Source organism: Lissotriton helveticus, chromosome 3_1 (genome assembly GCF_964261635.1).
Source record: "Lissotriton helveticus chromosome 3_1, aLisHel1.1, whole genome shotgun sequence".
NCBI lineage: Eukaryota > Metazoa > Chordata > Amphibia > Caudata > Salamandridae > Lissotriton > Lissotriton helveticus.
In genome coordinates, this window is record NC_136061.1 from 617,310,066 (window position 1) to 617,322,124 (window position 12,059).

The window sequence follows — 12,059 nt, forward strand, 5'->3', positions numbered from 1 at the left end:
CTGCCTGACCTTTGAATGTCATCACAGAGTCTTTGTTAGTAAATGAAAGACCCAATTTGTTGTTTCTTCACAATCCTCTGAACCTGCGATTGAATGGAAAAACGCACCTACTGGAAACCCCGAGCATTCATTCTGCCCTTACTGTAAACGCCAAACACTCCCATCAATCAATCATCCACAGTCACCATGACATTCTGACATCATGGGCGAGACCAAGCCCAGCGACACGCCCTATCTACAGTGACGGGGCTATCAGGCTCTATGTCAGCTGGAGATCAGTGTTCAAAGCCTGCTGACCTCTAAAGCAACGAGCATACATACCTCTGTGCTTCCCTCAGATGAGAAACAATACAAACCACTTCACTGGTTTAAAATAGGCACAGACTGGGCTTTTGGCTATAGCTTATGACTTAGGCATAGATGCATCAAGGTACAATCCGCTCGCAAAGGGGCAGAGTCTCAGTATCTGCCCCTTTGAGACCGGTATTTTTGCATTTGGGATGCATCCTCCCAAATGCGAAAATCGCAAAATTGCGATTACTTGCATTTAAGGAATCTCAAATTGAGATTCCTTAAATGCAATGCATTAAAGTTTAAAAAATAGCGATTTCTCTAATAGGGCTCGCAAATTACCATGAACTTGAACTTCATGGTAATATGCAAAAACTTTAAAAAATGCACTAAAGTGCATTTTTCAAAGTTTCACGTTGCGCACACAAGCATGTGTGTGCGCAACATATGTGCACAGATCAATTTCAGGGGTGCAACAGGGTGTCCTTTGGACACCCCTGCACCCTTGAAATCGCATTCTAAATTTGCGATTCGCAAAGTGAGAATGTCTTCCCATTCATTCCTATGGGCCTCTAGGCCCATAGGAATCAATGGGGAGGTATTCCTTAATTGCGACTCGCAATTTACGAGTCGCAATTAAGGAATTTTAAGAAATCGCCATTTTTTTAGTGATTTCTTCATGCATTGCATTTTGCTATTCCTTAATAGCGAAGCGTTATTTTTCGCTATTAAGGAATAGCAAAATGGGTTCTTGATGCATCTGGGGGTAGGTTCCCTCCAAAGAGAGTTTGGTCATATGGCTCTATCACCTCCTTTCATACATTGTCATTGGCTGGGTGCTATCATGCTGAGGTCAGACACATTAACACTTTGACTGGTGTCTAGCGCTTGGACGCCCCTGGGCAGCAACCGCGCTTTATAAATCTACTTTTCATTTCATTCACTTTTCATTTCATTTCATTTCATTTCGTATCAATATGGTGCAAACTCGTGCAAAATTTTGAATTTGGATTTACTTTCAAAGTTCAAAACTTGTTTTGTATAGAAAAGTAGCCCTAAGGCAAAGTGAACCTGCTACTTTGGGTGGTGTAAGAGAATCCCCATATAACCACCCATAGGTTTTTGACAGAGAGCCCCACCTGCTAAAAATGGTAAGCATGACTTTGCACCACAAAACTATGCCTCCCTGAGGCAGGGGTAAAGTTAAAGAAAAGCACCCTTCTTTCAACTGCATATGTGAGTTGTACAGTACAGCACATATACAAACTTGGAAAATGTTTTAACTATGTTTAAGCATAATATTTTGTCATGGAAAGATACCCTTCCAGTACAAAACCTAAGCTAGACATTACTCTACTTATTAATGTGTATTAACCGTACACATGTTCTAATCTATTTGATGTCTTTTTGGCCCTGGCTTGTTCATGTATGTCTGTTTCACATGTAATCAACGTTTAAGTATTTTGCCAATGCTTTGGCAGGATATGTTGTAGAAGCATCAGAATATATAATGCACTTCATTTTTGCTCTTCCAACTGCGTAGTGTGTTGAGTTCATTTGCACATTATTATATTTAATTTCATTACGAAAAATTACATCAGAAAGCTCTTCCTTTCACGCTATCCTATCTGTACCCCAGCAAGATTGTCACATAATTCACTTTACTTTTCTTTCTCTGACTGCAAAGAGAGAGTAGTTTGTAAACACCAATCCCCATGTTAAACAACATAAACAGCAATTGCCAGAATGATCTCAGTCTTTGAAGCCCAGAAAATGTGACAAGATAAATATAGAATTTAAAGGCATCTTTATGTATTTCTTGGAGTTTCATGATGCACCAAATATCGGCTTGTGGACCCACGGCTTAGAAAACACTGCCTTATACTTTTGCAAACTGCAGCCCATGAGTTTAGGAGATCCGTAGACTATTGTGATGAGGGGAAGCAGAATAAACAACAGTTTTTCATTCGGATACTCTTTGCCGATATCTTTCCACTAGTCTTTTAATACCTTGTTTTTAGGCACATGGAAGCACACCATTTGGCTAGCTATTTACTGAGGCGGGAGTTTTTACATTTTTGCTACTTTTCATTGTTATATTCTTTTTAGGTTGTATTTGCATGTTTGATGCTTTGTTCTTAACCTTCTAAAGTGTTTGCATGTTAATGGCCATGTTTGATGCTTAAGATTCCCATCTACCTGAATGTAGGCATGTTAATGTAGGCAACCTTCTTTGGTGGAGTAGTGGTGAGGCCTTGCACTCATTCTTGAATGCTATGTGGAGGTTGGTGCCTACAAGACCATAAGACAGGTACAATCTTCAGGGCAACAAAAATAATAAGGTGATTGATGAAATGCTTGAATTAATCTCTGCCCCTAGCCATTGCTCCACAGCCTTATTACAGTTCATCGTATTTACCCCACCATGTCACTAAAGACAGACGCCTGCCCTCTGCAAATTAGAGCTGACCCTGATCCTCGTAGTTACAGTCTTTCCTGAATTGCTGGGAGAAGCCCCCTCCGGAAAGGGAACACAGGTAGCCCCCAAATAGGCTTCAGCCTACTTAGGCCTCATCAGTGAGGTACAGCTGGAGTCCTGCGGCACGTTGAACAGGAAACCCACATCTGGACATATTGGTCTCACTTAGTCCATCATTTTGTGTCCACAATGGCACTCTAGGCAGAGGATTGCCTTACTGTCAGGATTCCTGAAAAGATTCGGAGAGCAACTGACCAGAAGAAATGTTCAGTGACATGGAAAATGTGGAGCTCGGATCATGATTTTCTGGGATTGAGATGCATGAGCCGAATCTTTTAGGTGGAACACAGGAAGACCGATCAGTTCAAGAGAAGGACTGCTTGCCGACTCATTTAAGCAGCATGTAGGCTGGAACAAGTTATCTTGCAACTGCTAAGTTGTATGGTTCCCTCTTGCTAAGTTTGTTCACCACTTGGCATATCTCTGCACTGTTATTTGTTCCTCCTTTTCTTCTTGTTTCCCTACACTTGAGATTCGTATACACACAGATCTCTCTCCACATGGACCTACATTCCAGCTCGATTTTGCGTCGTCTCGTGGATCTCCCAAACTCGGGAAGGTCTCCAGGTATTTCCTGAGATTGTTACCTGCCTTGTCTACCAAGCTTCAGTGCTTATCTTCCTGTCTAGAAGGGACATTGCCTGGCAGCTCATCAATAACAAATACACACAAAGGGTCCCCTTTTGCCACAAGTCATCAGGCTTTATATACAAGGGGTTGCCAGTAGGCATTACCTTTGAGTGCAGCGATTGCTCTGCAAAAATAAATGCTTACCACTACCAGCCAGAACCTGGACAAAGAGATTAAGGGGACTACCCTTGATGCTACAGGATTGAGAACTCATTGGAGTGTTTCCCCAGTCTTAGGGCACATTGATTGGATTCCCAGTTTGCAGTTTGAGTGCTCTATTTGGATTAAAACAACTGGAATTATGCAAAAAGTGGAAAAAGGAAGGTGAACCTCCTGGACAAAGGAAAAATGTCAAGAGTGGAACAGTTGCTCAAACTGTCAGTAAATTTCATTATTACAATGGTTAAAAGAAACAATAGATGGCAAAGGGAGAGCAGATAATAAAGGTGAGGCAAAGAGACATGGTTAGGTGATTCTTCTACTATGTTTCCCACCATGAAGGTGCTCTAAGAGAGTGATACATGGTGTGGAAAAGGGAAACGACATGAAGGAAGATACAGGGGCATGGCATTGATAGGAGGGTTTCCAGCAATAATCCCTTCAAGGGTGTCTCAGACTCTGCCCTGTCCTGCTACTGCCTCTCAAGCATGGTAAGGCAAGAGTACTGATACATAGTTTGAGTGCTCTCAGGGAGAGTGTGCTGGAGTATTGGGGACGTCAACAGGGTTTTGGTTTTACTCATGTACAAGTGACGAGTGGATATCACTCTACAATGTAAGACCCAGTCTTATTTAAATGTCTTTGACAGGGAAAACGCTGTAGAAGAAAACATTAGACGCTGGTCTTTTGTTTCACCCTCATATCACTAACCGCGCTACCACGGACACATTCTTAAAGCTGCGCAATTTTGTGCTACGTAATTAATGATGTGCTCAGATGTCCTAAGCGCTGAAATGATGCATTACCAGGCACAATTGCCACCCATGAATGTCTGCCATCCTTCCTACCTGTCATCCAAAGAAGACAAACTGGCCTCCAATAAAGCCATTTGGCTTAAACCAAACAAGCTCCTGAAAAACTACTCCAACTGCAAAAATGTGATAACCACAGAATCCCATGGGGTTACGTGATGCTTTTGTAGCACAAAATAAACTAGATGTAGAGATAACATTGCCAATTAAAAAAACCACATAATGCTGCATCAAAAAATCAAAGATGTGACAGTAAAAGGTACACTATCCTGTATTTGTGAGTCAACCTGGGCACGAATAAAACAGAAAGGGATGTCTTAGAGCACCCCCACATCGACAATATAGATTTCAGATGTCCGCACCAATATTACAACCCATGCGGTGTAAGGGCCCCACATAGAAATCATGTCTTTCTCTTTGATCCGAAATAGTAGCAAATTGCCTATTGTTCCTCTGTACTACATATTGAATAACCAAAAAATTTACAACTGTTCTCCTTCCTATCCAATACTTCGCTCTCCTTATCCCACTGTAACAATGTCATGACCCTACCTGCAAACAACTACGAGAACTATAACTTGAGATTAAAATTTATGCAGACAGCACCCAAATTTAAATCCAAGCCTCTTACCGTCCTGGTAACGATTAAAAGTCATGGAATACCTAGATCATAAATTGGACTTATTTAAATTAGTTGTGTCTCAGCTGTCCCAAGGGCGACATTCTGCATCTTGCCCCAAGAGAGCCACATTCATTTTCAGTCGACTAAGTCCATGACCAGCTCTCTCTAAAAACATCTGCAACTTGGGTGTTTTTCTTGAGTCCAATGTGCCAATGACCCCTCAAGTAAATAATGTCACTAAAAATACAATGTACCCCCTAAGTGCCCTATGACAGATCCTGACTCTACTACTGCTGCCTCAAATTTTTGCTCGTCTTGCCAGAAGTGATCTCAATATAGTCTATTGTAATTATATTTATTCGTGCTTCACTACTAAAACTATTTCCCAATTACAAAGAGTCACAAAATATGCTTTACATCCCATGCTCGGATTGAAATGCACTGATCACATTTCCTCCTGTCTAATGACCCCTCATTGGTTCTCAGTAAAGCAAAGGGCTGAATGCAAAACCTCAAATCTTGTACACAAGGATTTTTATGCAAGTGCCATCCTTTCTTTCTAACCTCCCCCTGCCTTACCATCTGACCACACACCCAAGGTTAGTTATCCAAAGCCAAAACCATCCTGCTGATTACCCAGCAATATTCCATAGGAGGACGGTCTTTTCATTCCTACTGTTCTTCCCTTTGGACCGTGCTTCCTTCTCCCTACATTCAGAAGACACTTTGCTTAAATGCGGGAAATCATATAGGAAACAACTCTTTCTATAAGCTCTTGTCTTCCTTCTAGGACTCTACTCTGCCATTGTTGCTCAGCTTTCCACTCTGCCTCTGAAACACCAATCAGTACGCATTGATTTGCACATAAGAACTGTTTAGAGACACCTCAATTAAAATTGACATTATAAGAATGGCGTTTTAATGACTAAGGAAGGAAAAATGTATAGAGGGATACAGCGAACATATTGAACTATTGGATAGGGGTGTGTAAAGTTGGAGGATTTCACTTTCATCAACTCTGAGATCTTTAAACCTACACTCACTTTAAGAACTTCACAATGATGGTAATGTTTTAAAATAAAGCATGTGAGCAAATACACTAAAATGCCCTCTGTTGGTTTCAATAATACCCGCAAGTGAAGCTGTGATAATTTGACAAACTTTACAATGTTCAAAATGTGTCACTTTCTTGCAATTTCGTTTATTTCCACGTATGGTACTTTTTCGTGGAAATAGAGACAGGGGACGACAACAGAATAAGCAATGTCACAATTCGGTAAGATTCAAATTTCTCACCAACACATTTTCAAACACTTAATTTGTAAGGTATCCATAACAATGATTAGAATCTGATTCAGTTACATCACCTGTGGTAACAATTCTTAGATGCCAGAAGGTGGAAGTATGTGAAAGGTCACATGATTATGTAATTTTATAGAAAGATATGTAAAAGGCCACATAAGAAAAGTCACATGATTATGTCATTCGAAAGAGACATATTCTTGGCTTGTTTCTTTATTGTGTATTTGCTATGGAGGCGCCTAGCGCGAGTTCACAATATATTCAGGAACAGACTTGCAGCAATTGTTTTTCTATGGCATTCATGAGCAGCATCTTAGCAGCAAACCCTCTTTAGCATAATTATGAAGGCGACTAATTAGGAGAAAAAGGCATGCAGCCAGTAGAATGTTGCCATAGGCCTTTACCCTACTGATGATGTGTTGTTGCAATAGGTAACTAAATGTAGGTCAAAAGTCTAATTTTATTTACCAAATGCATGAAACACTTATCAAGATAGAGCTTGGTGCACATGTCTAGTGAAAATCTGAAGAATGAGTTGTGGGGTGATCACAGTTCGATTATGGTACCTGCCTGGTATTGAACCCTGTGATACAGAAACATGTTTACTTGAGCTCCTTACAAACCGGAAGCTTTTTGTCACATTCAAGGAAGATGTGAATTTAATCAATTGTCTGCTGCGGGTTTACACCACTCCCATGAGCCAATTAAATGAAATTAGTGCATGTGTGACAAGTTTAATTACCAGCTTATGATTGGGCAGCAAAACCACTAGTTGTTGTTCTTGGAAACATTTCGTTCTGTCACCTACTATTAAATAAAAATAATTTGTCAGTAACATATCCAATTTAAGCTTGTAGGATTCCTGGTTCTTTCAAGCTTCTTCACATTTGTGAAGACATGAATATCTAGCTCCTTCAACAGTGCTCAAGAAGTAAATTGACTTCGACATTCAAACCTAGCCGTCTCTCCTTTCCTCCACATTTAGTTTATATAACACCCACCTAGCAGCATTCAAGATTTCCCTAATAAGTGCCCCCCACCCTCTTTGATATAGGAACTCCCCCAAATTACCACTTGTGATAAACCGCAGGATCTGATAGAGCCTTTTAAAATTCTATTTTAACCAAGAATTCACAGAAATGTATTTTCGAGGTTTTCCTATTAGTGCATTGTTTTAAGTCTCAATTACAAGAGCAGTATAGAGGGTTTACAGTATCTTTGGTAGAAATGCCATGTTAAAGAGTACATTTTGACTCAAATGCTAATACTTTGCAAGAACGACCTGCGACTGCTTAGTTGTAAGTTTGTAAGAAGGAAGTCTGGATTTTAGTTCAGTGGTTTGCTTGCATTTTTGAGTATTTGAATTCATAATAATTGAATGTCTATCTAAACTTCTAGTTTTCAAAGCCTTTCTGGAAACTGATTGTATTTTTGACTTGTACAATTCATTAAAGATCCTGACAGATTTGAAATATTACTGATTAAATTTAACAGACAGATCTCTGAGGTACTGAATCCAGGGTATGAGACTTGTTTTGGCATATCTACCTTTGTAAGTATTTACGGACTTTGGGGCATATTAACAAGCACAGCGTTAAAATGATCGCCGCTTTAGCGGCAAAAAACTGCCGCTAAAGTGTCGATAATCGGCTTGATAATATGCCCTTGAGAATTCCAATGGAAGCCCATGTTGACACCAGAACATGGGTTTCTATTGGGATTCTCAATGGCATATTATCAAGCCCATTATCGCCGCTTTAGCGGCAGTTTGCTGCAGCTAAAGCGGCGATAACTTTAACGCCGTTTCTCGATAATATGCCCCTTAGATCACCTTTAAATAGCATAAGGGAGGACATGTACTATGGATCAAGCTCACTATCTGACATTCTACACTGGGGATTATAAATAGAAAGTAAATGATGACTGACTAGTGGGGCTGCTGTGGACCATGGGTTTTCGTAGGTGTCAAAATAAGATATCCCATCCCTCACGGAGATCCACAGCAAACTCTAAAATCAGCAGATTATTTAATGTCATATCTTGATCATTATTTCCTAGTGGAGACCTTCAAGTGAGTCAATTTCAGTCCTATAAAAGAGGTGGAGTTCCACAAATAAGACAGATTAATTTATCCACTCCTAACTTTTAAAAAAATCCTGTTTCACTGCTAATGTGCAGTTTTTCTATTTCTGTATGTGTTCAATAATACATGTAAGCAATCATCCCCACGCTCCCATCAAGTAGATATTTGGGAACCCTTTAATTCCTGGCTTCGTACTAAAGACTCAGACATCCCAGATTCTACCAGGGCAATGCAATAGTCTACACTAACCGAGATCACTCTTCTGCAAGCAATAAACGTATGCGACTAACTGTTTAATGCCAATATTACTATATGGCACTCCTCAGAGATCTAATGAATAATGCCAGATGAATATAAATGTACTGATACAATCTTCAACTCGCCCATATGTAATCGCTATGGAATACATTCTGTACTACAATCGTACCCAATCCATACTGTATTATGAATCGTGACAATGCCTTTGTGTACTGCTTTTCAAGCAATGTGTGATTTCCTTCACCTCCCTTCCCATTCCCCTCCATTCCTTAGTCCCTTATATTCTTTCCTTTTGGTTGTGCTGGCGAACAAGTTCTCTTGTGTACTGAATGCAATGTTAAATGCCAATAAAAATAATAATACATGACAATCATAATTGCATTCCATGATTCTACTGTTGCACTTCTAAATCAGCATTACATACATTGTGTAAGCCATGGTGATGTACTGTGTCATACTCATGTCAGGAGCTATGAAATGATGATATTTTACTATCAATCACATATAGAATTGCAATAAGCCACTAAACCATATTAAGACAAATATTTATATAAGTCCATCAGATTTCTTCACTTTGTGTGTATAGTAATTGATAAGGACATGGGCACTAGGCACGGGTCATAAATAGAATATCACAGTAATATGTCTATCCTAAATTAATACTTTAGAAATCATGCTGACAAAATCATATGATTGTTAATAGAAACAAACTAAAGGGTAATCATAGTGACTTACAGTTTTGTACAAGTTCCGGAGGAAATTTAGATCTGGTAATAGCCAAAATAATGAAAATGACTATTGGCCAGATTATCAGAACACATGACCAGACCTGCAAGACAAAAGGAAACAGTGATGATATAATCTCATGCACAAGTAAAAGTGCAGCTCGAACAATTAGCCGTAGTTTAGTAGAAGATACATATAATCACAAGGAACTATGACAATTGTACCACGCAGGGATAATTGTTTCACTCACTGGAAGATGTTCGCTCTGGAAGGTAATCTGAAGTTATTTACTAAAGCATTGCAAAAGCTGCGTTGTGAACAAAAACTGCGGGGATACCCGCACTCTGAAAGACGCAGAGATAGGCACACCAACTGCACTCCCTCACATCAAATTCACAGTATGGAATGCATTCATATGGCCCAATAGATCCGGAGCACAGTTTAGCTAGGCAGAGAGCTGAGCTCATCAGGACAGTCAATAACTTAGCTCCAACCTGAGTGACTATCCATGTCTACTGAGAGGGGAATGATGCCTCTTCTGAGTAGTCAATATCTTAAGAAGATAGATAACATCATTTGAATAGCACTAAAAGTCTCTCACCACCCCCAGGGCAAGCAGCTGCCCACAAATTCAAACTATTACATTATGACACACATTCCCAGTCTGCTTTTACATTCAATCAGATTCAGTCTCTTAAAAGCACTACCATTATTCAAAACTACAAGGCTGATTCCTAAATACATTCTTTGAACGTGTATGTATGATCTACGGCTTTCTGAAATTCACAAATGGTTCAAGGAGTACGCCTGAAAACCTGCAACAATTGTAGGTTTCCAAGGGTACCCTGAACATTGTTGCATATTTCATTATGCATGAGAAAATATACATGCCTATTGTTTAACATAGTATACATGCCTGAATCTAGGGATGTCATCATTGTCAACAGTGTATGGGAATAAGAGATGTCTGATACAGAGTAGTACAAAGTGATAAGAATGTTTGTGTGGGAGACTATGTTGTTTTGGCCTGAGTGAACAATGTGTCAGCAGTAGTGAAACGAAAGGTAAACTGGCACACATGCAAACTGCAGAAGAGTGATCTACTAGAGACGCATTGTTATTAGCACACTAAAATCACGGCACAGGGTGGGTTAAGAAGAACATTACTCGAATAAGCTTGCACGAGTAGTGTACTGGACATAATATATTGATGGTTTACTTGACATTTGTTACGGTCACATTGTACTATCATTTATCGTAAAGAAACAGCGCATACGGTATTACACAAACAACGTTTAAACCTCCCTAATGTAAAATGTTCAATTCCATGTGAAGAACTCCTTCTCTCTGAATGGATATTCCTTGGAGGAGGAGGTGAGTGCAACAGGAAGAAAATGTTTTTTTCTTGGCCATGATCCCTTAGTGATAACTTTAAATCTGCAATTGGAGCCCAGTCTGAGGCCAGAAGTGGCCAAAATGTACAGCTCAACTAAATTGAGGAGCCAAGCAGGAAAATCATCATATGGGAGGCCGGTCGCCCTGTCAATAAGCCAACAAACGACGCCATGCTTAATCGCTGGAAGCGAGATCGTGACGACCTCTTACTGAAACGAGACCAAATTGACCGACATGTTCCATTTAAACTGGCTACTTGCTTGAGAACCACGTCAAAGCTAGCGTTAATTAGTAGACCATCTTTACATGGCCAGCAGGACCTCAGTGGCAGTATAGTATCACATGAATGATGAAGAGTGCCTTAAATTAAACTCCATTCTAGCATCATCCTTACGCTCAAGAAAGAACTCTGTTTTGGGTGGATAATGTTTTTTGTTCCTGAGGAAGGAATGCAATCAGTCAATTAAAAAACATTTATGAGTGCACAGCTACCACTAGCATCCCACTGTTAAAGCACAAAACTGGAACCAGAAACATGAAAGAAATTAGTCGTTGTCGAACAGCCAAGTTTTCCAATGCAACCTGAGCAGCTTTTCATTTCCCCATGGGCCTCAGTGCAACAGGTAGCTCATTCCAAGTCTTAGAAGCTAAAACCATGAAAGAGAGTCCGCGTCTGGCTTTTAAACGATTCCAACAGCATTTTAAAAGTAAAGCATGCTCTGATCTTAAAGTATGGGGTGAGAAATACTTCCTAAATCTATTGCATAGATAATTAGGAGCCTTCTGTTGGGAAGCCCTGCGATCAGAAGGGCTTTAAACGTAATTTTATTAGTAATAAGAAGCCAATGGAGAACTTTCAGAAGTGAATGAATGGGTTGACCATTAAGTAAATCTAAAATAAGCCTTACTGCTGCATTCTGCAATTTGAAGCCGCTTAAGCAGGTATGCAAGAAGGTCCAGATAACGTGTGTTGGCATAATCAGGGCCAGCTCTATGGCAGTGTGACGAGTGCCACCGCACCGGGGGGGGCATATTATCAAGCCTGGGCGATAAAATTATCGCCGCTTTATCGGCAGAAAACTGCCGATAAAGCAGCGATAATGGGCTTGATAATATGCTCTATGGAATTCCAATCGAAGCCCATGTTAAATGTCTTCACATCTAACATGGGCTTCGATTGGAATTCCATAGAGCATATTATCAAGCCCATTATCGCCGCTTTATCGGCAGTTTTCTGTCGAT

The 12,059-nt window shown here is 40.1% G+C and overlaps 1 protein-coding gene across 1 annotated transcript in view; it reads right to left on the minus strand.

The window, feature by feature from the left end:
* Nucleotides 1–12,059, minus strand: part of ABCA12 (ATP binding cassette subfamily A member 12) — a 644,885-nt gene that overhangs the window by 622,833 nt on the left and 9,993 nt on the right. Inside the window, exon 2 of the mRNA XM_078680598.1 lies at nt 9,432–9,525. Coding sequence (XP_078536724.1) covers nt 9,432–9,525 — 94 coding nt within the window. The remainder of the gene's footprint in view (nt 1–9,431; nt 9,526–12,059) is intronic.